The following is a 17,520-nucleotide window of genomic DNA, read 5'->3' as shown; positions in this document are numbered from 1 at the left end:
TCGCTTTAATTCTGAGGAGTAAACAACTATGACTATTTTATAAAAACAGAAAGCATCTCATAACACCAAAATAAGCTGTTACAGCTGAAAGCCCGATGTCTTGTCATCTTGGTGGAATGCACAAGAGCAGACGACTCTCACAATTGTTTGACGCTGCTTTGTTTTCATTAAGGTTAGTGATGCCAGATTAACATCCCTCTGGGAGCCACGAGTTAAAAATGATAAATTTAAGGCAATCTAAAAATGTATCATATTAGAACATCAAATAGTAACAAAAGGTATGTTATCCTTATTATAAATAAAACTAAATGCCCATCGTGGATGTTCATATTAGCACTGAAAAATTAACAGGCCAGAAAGGAAAAGCAAATACTTTTGGTGACTGTAACAAACACCAAGTAAATCAAATGTAAAAGCATTCTTAATGTTAAAAAAAATATATAAAAATCCTAATGGTACCAGATCAAGCTTGCTGGTTTGACTTTATCTGTAGAGACAGAACATCTGGTGTGCTTCTGGCTAGACAGGTCTTATTCAGAACCCTTCAGAGACTACAAACCGATTCCTACAACTTTAGAACAAACAAATGCAAGTCAGGTTACATCACCACACTCAAAAAGAAAAAAGATGGAGAATTCCCAGAATTAAACCAGCATTTTCATACAACACTCAAAATTTGTGATTTAAAAAGAGAGAAATAACAGCCTATCATGATGCAAAATGACAAAGAATGACAAAGAATCCACATAAAGCATTAATTTGTGGATTCATTGGTCAACTACTACATAACTCAGTTTAAGAAAAAAAATTAGTTAACAGATTGTCCTAGGAGAATCGCCCTGCAATAATTCAACGATGGCATTTGTACAGTTTGTCCACAGAAAATAATCAACCAACACTTGAAGCGTGGTCAGATGGAAAGGATTAATCTTCTTCCTGTAAATACATTCAAAAGTACAACATGAAAGCAGGCTACTGAAACTGCTTCTAAGTAATTGTTTTTGTTTAAGGTTGCAAGAATATCTTTTTCACTACATAAAGAGGGGGGAAAAAAATAGTAACCATAGACGAGATACCGCCTATAGTGGTCACAGGGATCATTAACATATAGAAAATCCACACACTGTTCTGGATGAAGATAAGAAACAGTGGGAATAATCACTAATAACTCTAATATCCTGCATGAGCAGATGGCCCAAACTATCGAATGTTTTATCAGTCTTTCTGTTTCTTACGTGGTGATGGATAAAAATTATACATGATAAACTGTCGCTGAGACAATGAATGCTTCCATCCATCATTCCGATCTTCTCTTATTCCAATCATGTGATTGAGTTGAATCAAGTTTATGACATCTTGGCAGGGACATTCCTACAGAAGCTAATATCTAGACTGAATACATGAATAATGCATTTATTCCCTATTTTTAAAAAAACTGTTGATTTTAAGAACAAGGCATCTCCATTTCACTTCATTGAACCAGCCCACTGTGAAATATTTCAAAAGCACTACCAGATCATTCACAAAAAAAATATCAAAATGTAACTGTATTATCCTTTATATTACTGTTTAAAACAGTATTTGTTCTCAAGACAAATTATATGTATATATATTTTTAAATGTGATTATCCTAAATAAAGGAAATCTTACTTTAAGAGGGCAAGCTAAAAATCTAATAGAAATTCTTCATAGAAGCTGCAGACTCTTCTCTCCCCACGCACTGAACAGTCTTGGCACAGCGTCCAGGCATGGCCAGCTCTCTGCTGGGGGCAACGTTCTTGGCTGTGAAGGCAGAGCATGCCCTCTGTCACTCATGGCGAGTAGTCCTGTCCAACTGTCTCTTTTCGACAACTTTATCATCAATCTCTTTATTAACAGCTCCACTGCAGACTGAGAACACAAACAAGGACAACGCGCATGCCAGATTTCTGGAAGGCACACAGCACCAGACACCATGCAGGGCAAGGTTTCAGTAAATCCAAACCAGAAGCTGCAACTCCAAACTCTCACATGCTGTTTTCAGAAGCATCGTGTATTTAAGTCAGAAAAGGAAAACTGAACAAACTCAGGTTTCTCTCTTGGGAAAGGCAAGGAGGATGGAAAAAACAAAAAGGTGTTTTTCAAACACCAACAGCCCCCCAAATCCAGTTTTAACCCCATATGAAATGTATTATCAATTACGTGTACACGACCAAACATACTGTTCAACTTTAATAACTGCATCTGCCTTAGGTTAGCATATTATCATTAAGTGAAGCAAACATCACAGAAATAATCGCAAATTAATCGAAAACTTTGAAGTGCAGACTTTTAAGCAGGCAAAACATTTACTTAAGTAGCCTTATTGAAGATATTATTTTTTCAAAAGATGAACATAAAATGCATTCATAAAATAGATGTGCTAGCTTGCAAACAAGACAGAAAAAATGACATCTGCACTTGCAAGCTGTCCGGTATCTGTGCAGGCCATACTTATTGGGCAGTTTAAATGCATTGGCTATTTTCTCAAGTTAAATAAATAAATGCAGTTTTACTTAGCCAGCAGGTTGAAGTTTTTATAACCATACATCAGAAGTAAATTTCCTCTTTATCCTCTCCTATTACTTATCTGCATTCAAGTTCTTATTTAAAGATGGAAATTTACTGCAAAACCCAACATGATAATATCTGCATATACCAGGTGTGGGTTTTTGTTTGTTTTTGAACCATTAGGAAGCTATTAACTTTTTTATTTACATTTAACTTATGTAATTCAATACCTTGCAAGCTTGTAAGATAAAGTTTTCATAATGTGTGCCATATTCTTAGTGTATGCAAACATTCCAACAGAAAACAGGACTCAGAGAATTAAAGTCATTAAAAATAATAATTGCAAGACATGCCCAAAAATGAATTAACCAGATCACAGTTACTGTGTAGAAGGGGGGACAGGGAGGAGGGAAAGGGGTAATCAACCACCCAAATAGGAAAACATACCACATCCACACCTAAAGATAACAACCCAGAATTTAGTCAGAGTGCTGCACGTTAGCTGTGCCTAAACTTCAATAGAAAACCATTAAAGCATAAATATCCAAAAAAACAAAGCAACAACAACAACAACAAAAAAACAGATGGGACATTCAGCAATGGTTCATTGTATTATCTTCTCCATAATAAAATGTGCCCTCTGAAGTTTGATATCAAAGTTCGCATTCCTTTGGTGATGACAGCAGCAGATGTTTGATGTTTGTAGATATTTCAAATTATTAGTTTGAACTTTGTAGACGTATCAAACTGCATCTGCTTCCATCAACAATCCCAAGATCCTTTATTTCTGTTAAACAGATCCTTAATTCTACTAGGATGATTGAAGTAAAATAAAAATTGTTTTTTACTGATGTACTTGCATATTATCATTTGTATCTTTAGAAAGTGAACCTATCAAGTACAAAGCTAATGTATTGTGTGCAGACATATATATATGAGTGTATTATCAAGATGTACTTCTTTAAGTGATAAAAATTTTGTATTATTCAGCAACAATGATGTCAAAAAGAGATTAATCGACTTGACTAGTGTCCTTATAAATTCACATAAGGCAAGCCAGAATCACTTTAACATGTGAAATGCCTTTTGTAACAACATATGCAGTAAAAACATTCTGTATACCATCAATGGTTTCTCTACCATTTTGTCCAGCACATAAGTGTAGATTCTGGCTACAATAACATCTAGCATACCCTTGCTATAATCTTTTTTTCATTATTCCAGGTGTTGAGGTACTCACCTTTTCCTGTTTGTTAAAATTGGTTCTCTTACTATATGCACATCATACCATTTGATACTCTCTGCTACTCAGTTACTACACACAAGACTACCAGAGTCTGTCAACATACTGTAGTTAAAAATGCACCAAAACATGGTTTGCACACTATAGTAAGGAAGCACAACTTTAGCTAAAACCTATTCAGAAGTATGATTCAAATCAGCATGTCTAAAGTAATCTGTTAGAACCATGGATTATTAATGTTAATTATTCTGGGTATAACAGTAACTTTCAATGTCATCTTTGCAGATCCTTATGAATTCATAAACTCCCTTCTGTAAGTTCATGATAGGTAACTCAGAACAACCCTTTTGAAGCCCATTGCCAGTGGGATGAGAAGCACTGAACAGAAATCTGTACATCTACTTGCAGATTTTTATTGGTTGGAAAGAATAGAAAGGAATTAAAGCCATAAATAACATCAGCTGTGATGAAAGGGAGAAGGGACGGGCAAGATATAAAGATGATGAATCTGCTCTAAACAAGACAAGCAATTGCATGCTGTGAAAAATATATACAACACAAAGGTCCATTGTTTTACGCAGGGTAATTATAATATGAAGACCATAATCATCAGAGGTTTTAGCAGTTAAAGAAATTTTAGTCAAAGGGGGGCTACTTAAAGTTACTCACATCAAGCATTTGGAGGATTGGGCTCACGCTGATACAAAGATCAATCAAGCGATGCACAGTTATCTGTAATTTTTACTTTTATTTCAGGGCAAGCTTATACTGTTTGACAAGAAACAGTGCCATCTGCTGACAAAAGAAGTAATAGCAGGGAAAGCAAGTATAAGACAATGAGACTTAATGATTTTATTAATAAAATTCATTCCAACTTCTAAAGAAAGTAGTGCATCCCCAGACTGTTTACGCACATTTATTTTAGCATTGTCTTAAAGTTGAGATGGAACCCTAATCAGAAGATGAGGAAGAGATGTTCTTGAAGCGTTCTGGCAAGCTGCATCTCCATCCTCAAGCCCACTGCACAATCCACAACCTCTCCCTTTCACAGACTAGAACTCAACATCCCGTTAAATGTTACTTTCTACACACAATATGCTTACTTACAGAATTAACTGATTTATGCTGCGTTTCTTTTAGACCACGGTGGATTTTGTATTAGCAGAAAGATCAGGAGAAAAGTATGAATCCCAAGTAAAAACGCTTTTGTACATTCAGAAAAATGAGGCAACTATGGGATTGTGCTGTTTTTTATTGTGTTTTCAATGGAGAAATACATCATCTGTTTACAAAATAGCTCTTGAAAAATACAAGGAGTACAGATACTATAAAACAAAGCAAACTCCAGTCATGAGACACTACGTACATCATGCGAAAGCAACAGTCTGATCTCCAGGTTATGAAAACTAGAATTAAAAAGTCACTATACAGAAAAGTTCCAAGTTCCCAGCTTGGCAAAACTTGGGTGCAGTTACATGAAACGTTTAATAAAATGAAAAAGATTTTTTGATGTGTAAACAAAATGACAAGACTAAAATTGTGCCTGGCAATTTCGATCTAAACTCCATAGCTACACAAAATACACAGACACCTTGTACACTTCAACTGTTAATATAACCTTCTTTGGGAGGTGGACAACAGCAGGCTGCACAGGGCAAGGAAAAAGTGAAGATTTGTATACTAGACTTCTTAGACAAATGGCAATAAAAAAACCCTTCAGTTACTGCACAGCCTAAGTAAAAGATAAGCTACACTCTGACTTTGGAGACTTAATTTAGAAGGATAAGGGGAAGAGTGTAAGTAATTTAATTTTAACATGAAAGATGCACGTGTAAAGAGGATGAAGCACAATGGGAGAAGAGAGTTCATAAAACATGCTAATCAAAGTAAGGGAATATGATTTGATATCCCACATATCAAATAAGTAACAGTAACATGAAGTTTGTTATCTACATTTGTTATTACTGCTGATATCCCTCATATTCCTCAATACTGCTGCTCTTTGCCATGAGAGATTCAGTTCTTTCAAAAGAGATAGTTGTTACTTATCTTTTTTCATAGGTCTACAGAACAAAAAAATAGGAGTAAGAGAGTTTAATAGATGTCAAGTGCTTACTAGAAATATGATTTTTAAAAATTCAATGTTGTTCAGTATGTAAAACTATTTTTGATGAGCCATCTAAAAACAAAAAGTTTAAAATCCTTGGGGAAAAATCTTTTTTCCTTTATTTAAAATTTGAACCTTTTAAATGCATACAGAACTTTTATGGAGTGTACAAAAATCATCTTATATTTAGTGACTCAAAGGCCATCAAGACAGGTGTTACATTTCACAGGCATATGTATTTACTTAAACACTTCAGTGATGGGACAAACTTCAGAATTTGTGCCTACAGGCCACAAGGTATTATGATTATGTAAGGGGAAACAAAAAACAAAAAAACAATATTACGGTCTGGCTTGTTTTTATTTTGTATAACTATTGTCCTATACGGTGCATACAAGCTGCAATAAAAACCCCAACACTAAATGCAAAAGCTTTTCCCAAGAAATACAATAAAGAGCTCAAAAAGGAAATAAGTTTGATTAGTTCAAAGGAAAGTTTATTCGCTGTTTGACTGCTGATCTGTATGCACCTTAAAACAATCCTATAAATAAAAGTAGACAACATCTTAATCAAGTCCCACCAATACCAAAAACTTCCCAATTACTTCCTCAACATATGTCTCATTACCCCAGGATTGGACATTCCACTTGAAAGGCTTACTGCTGCTTGATGGCAGTTGAACTAGATATACTATACACTCTGTCTTCAATGTATAGTATATCATAGATCATCATCCCATTTGCAGATTGCTACTGAAGAGATTCGTCAATAAAATAAAAATGCATCAGCTGAAGATCTAAGATTAGTCATACTCCAATAATAAAAAAAAAGTACATAAAAGTGCATTTAAGGGATTCTTATGCCAGTTTTATCTCAATTTTGAAACAATGCATCAAACAAATTCAATCAGTATGTCAAATATGGATACAAATAGTGTTCATGTTTTTAAAGGCAGTAATCCTTTGAAATACTTAATGCAACTGTTGCTAACACATTAATAGTACTCCTGGCTTCACATACTAACCTGGACTTCCAATCAAGTGGTGATTTTAGCCCAGAAAGGGAAGTGCACAAAATATACCTAAATCCATTTCCGATCATGTTCTAGTCTTGCACTCTCTGTTCTCCTTTTTTTTTTTTTTTTTTCTAGCATTAGAAGACAACAGGTTGAGTTGGCAGATATTGTTTATGGACCCCTGAGGTTGTTTTTACCGGTTCAATCTCAATTTTATTGAATTCTTGATAACAGGAATAGGATTTGCAGGGAGAGCAGGGATATCGGAAAGATCTGTACTGGGTGTTTTCTGAAAAGAAAAGAAGAAGTTTGGTTGTATTTTAACTGTAAATTACAGGAATATTGTAGAAACTGGCACCAGTGTTCAACAACAAATCAAATCTTGAACAGTAGTTCAAAATATACCAAGATAAGGATAATTACAAACTATAAAGACAGAAGCAGATATTCCTTTTGCCTACAAAACCATATTTAACAACAACAAAGTGCAACTATATCTTTCAAAGCGTGCATTTCCTACTCGCACAACTGCAAGAAATTAGGAGGTGCTGCAGAGAANTAAGAGTCTGTTCCATAATAGAGACACACTATCCACCTAATAAGGTTGACATCTACTATCAGATGAAGATGTTTAATATTTCAAAATTGCTATGAATAACTCAGTAACACTCTTATGGATTGAAGGAGAGATGGCTGTCCCCTATGCAATGTGTGTCTTTTTACATTTATGCTTCAGACTGCTTAAGAATAATTATTGACCAAATTTCCAGAACAATTCAAAATAGATTAACATGGAAATGGTATGACAAACCACTGCTGGAAGCCTCTATTTTTAAGCCACTACCCCTTCATTTGCCTTCCACTTCTGCATATTATTTGACATCACAATAAGGCAGTTATTATTTATTACTTCACACAATTTAACAGAAAATGTTTCCTTATTTTATAAACATTCAAAACAAGTATAAAAGTACATTTCACACGTGGGGAAGAACTGCATTGAAGTGACTGCTCTCAACTGTTGCTTCATTAAAATGAATCAGCAGAGTACACTGACTGATATGATAGCAAAACACAATGCAACAAAGATTCACAGCAAAATAGCTCCTTCCCCACCAACCTGCACCCAGCAGTCCACTGCCTGGTTCATGCTGACCTGTATTGTTTTCATGTCCTGTAACATAAGCAATGTTCTAGAAGCCAATGAAAATATAGAGAAAGTGACAGAAGAAATCCACCAGACTTTTATAGTTTCCAGATTAACCTCTGCTACAGTAACTACTGAATTTGTAAAAACTAGAACACTTTATATAATAATGTTTTAATAGATGAAATAAATCTGGCATACTATGTGATCTTTAAAGAAACTGATTTCCCTGAAGTAGTTTGAAGTGTCTACATAACATCTACAATTTCTTCCTGTTTTGGTACTGTTATTCAATGCTGCTCATGTGGTCTACTCATGTAATTCAAAAAGCCTGTTAGCAAATACTACTATTGCAATACATCTCATTTTCAATCAATATATTTACCTAATCACCTATGGAGTAGGGCGAGCATAAAACAAATTGCAATTGTGAACTTTTAATCAGTAGAGCAACAATTAAGGCTAAAAATGCCAGTAAAGATGTTCCCAGAAGCGATTACAGTATTAGCAACAAAAGCTTAAGAGACTATCACAAAATGCAACTTACACTCCTTCACCAGCAGTGAAGTAAGATAGTCAGTTAATGAGCTAACAGATCAGAACTTCTCTTGCTCCCCTCATACCAAATATCAGAATCTGAAGCCAAATGTTTCACAGTTTCAATCTCTACCAGGACATTTTCAAGCAGCGGTTAGTTAAGGCATTTTTTTTTCCTTGTTAGAAAGGATTATTCAGTGACGTGCAAAGCAAAAGGAATAAACTGAGCCCCTTTACTTTGAAGGCACAATTCAGAAGAGCGAATCCAGCTTTGGTCATTTTGTACGGCAAGCTATACATGCTTAGCAATAATGCATATTCACTAAGATCAATGATCATCTAAAACACAAAAATTGCGACAGCGACAACAAGGAACTTTATTTTCATTTTGATATTTTCAGCGCAGATCAACATATAGAAACAGAAATCCACTGTTTTCAAAGCCAGTACCTGAGGAGCTTGCAAAGTTGTCTGAAGATGTTCCATTTGGGTATTAACACTCACTTCCGTCTCCAATAGCTCCTAAAAATAAACAGATGACGAACATGTCATTCAGTTTATGAAAGAAAAAGTGTAGTACCAAGGAAGATCACATGACAGACCAATGCACTTCTTGCCAATCTGACTGCTTTTCCACTATTATGAACTGAGTAAATTCCTTCAATACTATAGAACTAAGCTGAAGTCGCTGAACTCAGATCATAAGCAGCTGAAGATCATGACTAACTTCCCATATAATCACAACACAGAAACTGTTTCAAGAACTGAACATTAATTTCATCGCTCAGTATTATTTTATTTTATTTTATTTAGCAGCCCCCCCTACACTTACTTACACACTTACTTACACTTACATTTGGCTACAGACCAAATTATCCTCAATCCCTACACATAACCACATTTTCCTACCCCAGAACAGTTCTCAAAACTAGAAGGACTGAAGATACTTTCAATATTGTTTGTGGGAAAGGAAACCAGAAGAAAGGTTAATTACTTAAGCCCACTTTTGCAAATGTTGCAAATAAATACCATACTTTTAAATAAACATTTTCACAGATTTGTTACCAAGCAAATTGATATTAAAGTTAAATTCATATTTTCCCTGCTACTTTGGCTTCACCAAGGGCATATCTTGCCTCTTATTTAAAACTGTACTCAACAATAAGCCAAAGCCAAAACCACACCCAAAGCAGAATAAAAAACAATTCCATGTTAGTTTAGAAGTCTATTTCCTCATGTTCCACCATACAAACAATGGACATAAGATTTAGAGAAGACTACAATAAAACCTAACAGGATTACCTACAACTCTTATAATGATCTGCATCCAGAGGATCTAGTTTCCACATGAGGATTAAATGCTTTCAACCACTTCTGCCTTCACCTGACTCAAGTTCAAAGCAATTTCAAGGTGACCAAATAAGATTTTTTACTGAAGGGTGGGGAAGTTAAATCCAAGTATTAAAGCATTATTACTTTAATTTCTTGGAATATTTTCCTTAGTATTCCACGAGTACCATGCCCTATAAAAACAGTGTAAGTGGTTACCATAAACTTAAGGACAGACCATCACCCTTTTCCACTTACAGTAAGCAAAAATATTGCCTGGCAATTTACAAGATACTGTAGGGGCATGCCTGGAACTCTGAAAGTCCCCAGAGGCTTTGCTACAACTGCATAGAATATCCATCAGAAAAGACCATGAATTTCCCCACGCTCTAAAAGTTGGCATGCTAGCACAAGCTTTTTTGTGCTATGCGTAACACAGTGGGAATGACCAACAAAAAAACAAAAAAAATCACTATCTATTGTCTTATGTGCCAACAGACTTGAGGAGAAGGTTGCTTACTATCAGGAAACATACTGCAATTTGTTAACATACCCTTTGAAAAATAATATACGAATTCTATGTCTTTAACAGAGATTCTATACTATATCTACAAGTACTACCAGTCATTTTTTGGGTAAAAAAAACACAGAGATTTTCAAATTAAGAGCTACAATGAATGCAGACAAAATTAGATAGACCAGTGATAAATACCTTCGTTTCCATTCTTTCATGCTCGTTCACATCTATACAGCTAGTAGCTTCACTTATTTCATCCTGCTGAAATGCAAACAAAATGAGAAACTATTAACAACGATGAAATTATTATGATGAAAAAAAACAAAACAAAACAAGAAAATACGTGGAGAAAGAATTGACTGCAATGTGTAACATATTATACTCAAAAATTGCTTTTAGGATTTTGGAATCTAAGTATTTGTGCTGATGCTGTTATATGTGTCACATGATGAATATCAGCACAGTACAGAACAGTAACACCTTAGTAAGCTGAATATATAAAGGAGATACAATCAGAGTAGGAAATGCACAAGCTAACAAAGTATTTGAAATCTAGAACATGAGAATCAGTACTCAGCAGCAGAAATTAATCATCAAAGTTTTGGGTTGTAGCATTGGAGAATGCTACGATCTCAAAATCTCAAATACCTCTTCAATTTTCATTTTCTTGGGAGAATCTTCTTTATGGGGAGAAGATGTCCTTTTCACTGCTGTGACAGGGCTAGGCGTTTTTGTTGCAACGTTTCCTGAAATTCTGGGTGATGGATTTAATAGATGTGTTGAGGAAGCAATTCTAGAGATGGTAGGCTTTGGTGGTGGAGAAATGGCTGGTTGTGTGGCAGTTTGAGGAATGCTTTCATTTGAAGAACCTACAGGTAAATAATTTTAAAAGCTTCAGCAAGATCAGTTCAGGCAAACATTTCAGTTTCCAGTTACTAGTCAAGGCCATCATTACTCAAATAGTCATCAAGAAAGTGGAAAAATTAGTGGTAAAAGCATTCCATTTGGAACAGCAAATGTTTAGTTTTAAACTCACTCTAAAGAGAGAACTCACATAACAGAAACAAGGTAGTGACAGCAGCAACACACTGCTAGGCCTAATTAGCCTTCTAAACAACAGATTACACTTGCCAGGTGAAGCTCTGTGCTCATATACCTATTGTGATCTTGGTACAAGAAGTTTTACTCAACCATATGTACATTGCCTAAAAATGCCTTAAATCAAATCCAAGGCAAATCTGACACTCCCTTTTTCATAGAATGATTTTATCATTGCTCAGGTTCAGAATACAAAACAATGAATTGAGAGAGCATGAGAAAAACATCTGATATTTTCTACATCCTTTTGTAAGATATTCCACTTGACAAAGTTATACCGCATCAGTTGCCCCTCTCAAACCAATAAGCATATGTAGGATGCTTTTCCTCTATCCCATGAAGAGAAAAAGAAATACGCACCTACTCATATTAATGCACTTGTGACATGATAGAAAGAAATTACAATCATAAGACCCCACCACGCTAAATTTCTGAGACTGATGAGATCTTATCTTGAAAGTATAACCAGTTGCAATCCCTTTTGCATCTGCCTTACTTCATGTATGCAGTGAAAGTACCAGCACGTCAGCCATTCCTTTCTTGTTAAGCGAACATTTTCACCAGATGCCTTTGTTACTTCACAAAAACATCAATTCTTTTCAGAAGTATGCTTACATTTTCTTGTAGAAAATAAAGAAGATAAAGCAGCACACACAGTTGGATATGCTTAAAAAGGCATCACTAAGAAGCATACATTGTGCTGAGGCTTTTTAATGGGCTAGAATCCATTTCATGAAGCAGGAAGAGGATCATGGAAACAGTTTACAGGCAGTAAAGAACCACCCCTTGGGTTTAACTATGAAATGGGATTTAAAAGAAATTAAAAAAAAAAAAGCTCTCTTCCAGATTTGGACATTTTTTCCTCATTAAACCAGTCAACCTGCAAATATAATCTGCATTGGAAAACTTTATTGCTATTGTGAGAAGGAAACAAAAGAATAAACAAACATTGCTGCACAAAATACTCTGCTGTGATTTCCCAACTCTAAAAATATCAGTTTATCTATATAACAAGCAGAATATGTTACAGCACACAGTTTAATAAAGACCTCAACAGAAGAAATAATGCTTTACAAAAATCAATAGAAGCAATGTACTGCGTCATTTTTCCTTACCCCCTGAGCTTTCACTGGAATTTGTTTGTGGCACAGTGACTTCAGAAGCCTGTATGTTGGTCACAGATGCTGCTGTTACAGCTGGCGCAGGACTGCTTCTGCTATAAGAAAAAAATGAAAAAATGCTTAATACGAGTAAAGCATACCTACGGGTTTATCCACTTTTCATTACATTGTATGTGTGGCCATTACAACTGTAACAACCTACATTACAGAGCACAACATGTAAGCTTATGCCGTAGTGCAAAGACAGAATTTAGCATTAGCCATCTATGAAATTTTTAGATTGATAAGAAGTTGCATTTTAAAAAAAAAAAAAAAAGGCAAAAATTCAGGTAAGTCTAATCCCCATCCCACAAGCATAGCTCCACTCTAGTGTTCAAACTGGAGCTACAGAAGTCTTCAAGTTCCAGTCTGAAATATTTACACCCTAACATAACTGACATACTACCTTGTGAATGCAGTACTTGCCATACTTAAAAACAATTCAGGAACAGAAAGTAGCCTCAAGACTGAAAGTCTTCATTACCCCTGAGAACTTCCAGAACTGTTCAATGGACTCGTCTTCATAGCACTAGTAGGCGAAGGCACAGACGTGCTGTTATCACTGTCCATAGACAAGTCTAGGCTGCTGTCATTCAGAGCTGTCAGTCTGACTCCTTCTGTTGAATGCTACCATCCATAACACAAAAGAAAGTTATTAGTCTTAGTAAAGGGCTTAAAACAAACAAACAAACAACAACAAAAAGTGAGATTCAAAAGACATGGAATTTTAGTCATGCAAACTATCCACCATTACATCTGTGAAGAAAGAAGAAATGAGGGGTGATCTAACAGTTATAAGCTTCCACTGAGCTAAGCACATACATGTGCCTTAAACATAGTTACTTTAAGGAAGCATCTGAAGAAAGGATCAATGTAAAATACAAAACACGAATGGATAATTTTCCAATCTTTTTATATGTAAATAAACCACTATCGTATCACTATAAGCATGTATGTTTCCCATACTCAAAAATCAAGTAAAGATTCAATGATGTTTAAAAGCAGAAGATGACCTGTTATTGTATCTAGTGACTGTCATTTTGGTTTTTATTTTAGGTTTCTCTATTCTTCACAGTTTATAGATACTGCTTTTACATTAACTTCAAAATTAATAGTGACATACACCAAAATTTACATTTTTGAGAGATGAAAAGGAATACAAAAACTTAAGAGACAAACTGCAACTTAAACAGCATAAAGACCACTGATGAACATCAGTGGAGGACAAAAACCCTACTACAACATACTACTACTTAAAAAGATGCATTACTTAATATTTGTTCCCTGAAATGTACTGAAATCAAGCATAAGTCTGTTTGTAATAAAAAATGTTCTATAGTTTTAAAAAGTGCTTTATATAAAGCAAAATATAAAGTAAAAACAGTTTACCTTTTTCTTTTTCTGAAGCACATGATTAGGTAGCAGTTGGTGAAGTTGCTTACGCTTCACATGCCTTGCAGCAATCTTCATATCCATCTCAAACATCTTGCTGTTTATTGCTTGCCTATAAACTATACAATTAGCATAACATAAATATGTATCAAAGTATATTGCAAAGTCCACTTATTTGCCCAGGAAGAAATGTTTCGTATTACAGAATATCTGTCACTCACAAGAACGCCCTCTGGAGAAAAAAGTGGACTGTCTACTATGCCAACACTAACAGCATAAACATCACACAATTTGCTAATTTTATTGTTGTCACACTACAAAACTTATAAAGAGGACTGCATTAAGTCTTAACTGGCTATTTCCATCAATCGTAAGAAAGCACCAGGAAGTATCTGGGTTTACTTTAAGAAATTGCCTTGAAAAGTGCATTCTACACTGTATGCACCTTTCAATGTCCAGATAACATAGGTCACAAATAAAGCAAATGTTCAACTACCAGCTTCCTCTTTTCGGAAGAGCTGGATGCACGTATCAACAATTAAGCGTGAACAGAAATAACAAGAAGCTGATTCAAGTATTTGTAAGGTACTGAAAAGAAAGTTTTCCTTTAGTTCAACAGAAGACAAACAAAAAAGAACAAAGTATCTGTGACAAATCTTAAACACTTATAAAGTTAACTTTTGACTTGAAAACTGAACCTCTGAAGTATAACATAGATGAAAACTAGCCAGTTAGTGCACACAGAAGTAAAAAGATCACAAAAGCATGTTTCTGTGTTCCATGGCATGCTGGAAAACATCAGTTTTCTCATGTTCATAAGTAGCATTTAAATTTGAGATGCATTCATATTTTGTTGAAGCCTAGAGATGTAAGAATTTTAACAGTGAGTACTGCTCACTAAATGCCCATGGCTTTTGGACGCTGCTATAAGAAACAGACTAGCTATTACACCATTCCTGAAATCTCAGAAAGTAGGATGATGTCTGTAGTTTCACCTTTACCCACTTACAATCAGAAGAGTTATTCCAACTGTTTTAAGAAAATAATAACCCCCTTGACTGAAAAACTGCTTGTCTATATTCAATCACAAATACATTCACACAGACAACAGCAGATATACGTAATACAGAACTTTCAAACGTAAGCATAATCACACTGCTCCCATGTTATCCAATCACTCCTTATTAATTTCTTACATTCTAGAAGTTTTTCAAGAGTCAAAGAATAAGCATTAAGAAAAAAGTTTCTTGCATTTACACTCATACAAAGAAAACAAGCTATACACATTGTAAAAATGAAGTTAGGTGAGGCTGATTACAGATCATAACCATGTCTGCCTAACAAAGATCCAAACATAATTTAGCATTTTAATGAGATCCGAAAGATTTGTGTTCATCACTTTAATCAATAATAATCAATTTATTTATTAATCAGGAGCTTCTAGAAGCATTAGAAATCACTATAACTGTTTTTCACTAAATAACACTAACTCCTTACCTGAATGCTTCTATTTCTAGGTACAGTTCTACTACTTAAAGAATAGATCAGGAAAAAAAATAGACAAGTAGTATAATGCAACAAGTTTCATATCTGAACATCTATAATACAAAACTCACCTGTATCTGTAAAAGACTGGATGTCGTAAGTAAGATCAACACTTAAATTTTCAGAATTTTCAGTTTTCTTGAACACCAACCCAATCACCCACATTGTACGGTATTCTTCCCTGCAAAATTTTATATGAAGTCGCTTTTGACAATAGCCACCAACAGGGACAACAAGTTACTTGCTGCAATAGCTAGTATTCTAGATCAGTTCCATTAGCAATGGGGAGCCATGCATATGTAGAAAAGCAAAAACCAAAACATGGCTTGTTGACATTGCTGTTTCTTTTCCAATACAAAGATGTCATGAAACAGACCATCTCCAGTGAACTTAAACTAAGATCATTGGTAAACAACATCATTTAACTAGCTGATCTTCTGCAAAGACTAAAAAAACTCTAATTTATGTAATAGTTATGACTAGCCATTACAACCATACAAGAAACAGGAGACAGCAACTTTTCAGCATCTGACCTTGAAGTCAAAATATTAATATATCCCCCAACTAAATGATTTCAATTTTGCCATCTACATTTGTTTTAAAGTCTCAAATTTCTTAGCTCTAACTGACAGCAAAGTGCAGGTTTCAGGTAAGAAACTCTTCACTTTGACAGTTTGCTTTCAATTATTGTGCACCAAAAATGAACTATCACATCCTATTATAGAATATATCAGAACACGTCAAGGCACTCAATGTTTTAATTCCACACATTTTCTGTGTAAAACTATTTCAGAACAATTCCACTTTCCAATCAATTACTAAAGAAATTTAGAAAGGCAGGTGAAGAACCACACTTCATTGACATTAGAAAGAACAGCCTTTCCTAATAGTCTAGCCACATTAAGTCTTCTGAAATAAGAGCTAATCAGCGGATGATTATCTATGCAGTTCTATCTGTATTTACCTACTGAAACCTTCTTTTATTCATTTTTCACTTGGAACAAATACAATTACAGTGTTTAACTTTTTAAGGTAACAGCATACTGTCATTTCAAGCAGCTGATGTCTGGGAAAAAACTGAGTGAAAAGTAAACAAGGTTTTTCACATATTCCCTACCTCTCCATTCTCATAGTTCACAGAAATCTGCAATTCCTTATAAAGGTAATTACAACACTATCTAGACAGAAGCTGAAATCTTAGAAAGAGAATTTTTAGCCCTCACAGTTCCAGTCATTGCTTTGAGAATATGGGAGTGGCACAGGGTGAAAGTTAAAAAAAAAAAACAAACAACCCACACAGTACTAGACAGTATTAAGTGCTTGGTATTCCTTCACTGTTTTCAAAATCTTCAGAATTCTAGCATTAGCTTTTATCAAGTTTAAATGATTTGCATCTCAACTGCTAAATGTTATAACATCCCATCTACTTAAGTTATTCAAAATTCACTTCTACCATGTCTGATTTTCTACTCAACTGTCAGTGCTCCCTTGTAAGTAAAACTGTCATGCCAACTAACATCAGGACAGTCCATCAACAGCAGCTAAATAGGAACTCCTTGTTATCTACTGTTATTTGCAATTATGCAATTATTAGCAAAAGACATATTCCTTCTTTAAGATTGTTTTCTAGCTTAGAGACATTATTACACAAAACAAAGAGCATCTGATTTTAAAAATCTTAAACAACTTAAAACTGTATGCCTTTAGGCTCCATCATGAAAAAATAACTTAAGACTCTAAAAAAATCTTAGTTTATTGATTAACATATTTTTGCTTACTTGTCAGGATTCTCCTTGGGTGCTGGGAATGACTGTGGATTCACATGAGCCAGTGTAATGAACTCGTTTTTCTCCAGGTTTCCAACTAGAATACGGATTTTTGATTCCACCAAACCCACCCTG

At 34.8% G+C, this 17,520-nt stretch overlaps 1 protein-coding gene across 4 annotated transcripts in view; it reads right to left on the bottom strand.

Moving 5' to 3' along the window:
• Nucleotides 1-5,006: 5,006 nt before the first annotated feature.
• The window catches only part of LOC107315190 (poly(A) polymerase alpha), a 57,077-nt gene continuing 44,563 nt past the window's right edge, over nucleotides 5,007-17,520 (bottom strand). For 2 of the 4 annotated variants that reach the window (XM_015865252.2, XM_015865254.2), the window contains exons 14-22: nucleotides 17,398-17,517; nucleotides 15,691-15,800; nucleotides 14,072-14,193; nucleotides 13,167-13,309; nucleotides 12,638-12,738; nucleotides 11,073-11,293; nucleotides 10,620-10,685; nucleotides 9,029-9,100; nucleotides 5,007-7,183 (exon numbers count right to left, since the gene is read on the bottom strand). In XM_015865252.2, the coding sequence (XP_015720738.1) occupies nucleotides 7,088-7,183; nucleotides 9,029-9,100; nucleotides 10,620-10,685; nucleotides 11,073-11,293; nucleotides 12,638-12,738; nucleotides 13,167-13,309; nucleotides 14,072-14,193; nucleotides 15,691-15,800; nucleotides 17,398-17,517 (1,051 nt within the window). In that variant the 3' untranslated portion in view covers nucleotides 5,007-7,087. The remainder of the gene's footprint in view (nucleotides 7,184-9,028; nucleotides 9,101-10,619; nucleotides 10,686-11,072; nucleotides 11,294-12,637; nucleotides 12,739-13,166; nucleotides 13,310-14,071; nucleotides 14,194-15,690; nucleotides 15,801-17,397; nucleotides 17,518-17,520) is intronic. The other 2 variants (XM_015865253.2, XM_015865255.1) reach the window with 2 other exon arrangements.

The sequence above is a fragment of the Coturnix japonica genome, chromosome 5, assembly GCF_001577835.2.
Source record: "Coturnix japonica isolate 7356 chromosome 5, Coturnix japonica 2.1, whole genome shotgun sequence".
Taxonomy (NCBI): domain Eukaryota; kingdom Metazoa; phylum Chordata; class Aves; order Galliformes; family Phasianidae; genus Coturnix; species Coturnix japonica.
The sequence above is the reverse complement of the archived record's forward strand: the minus strand, read 5'-3'. Positions and strand labels throughout refer to the sequence as shown.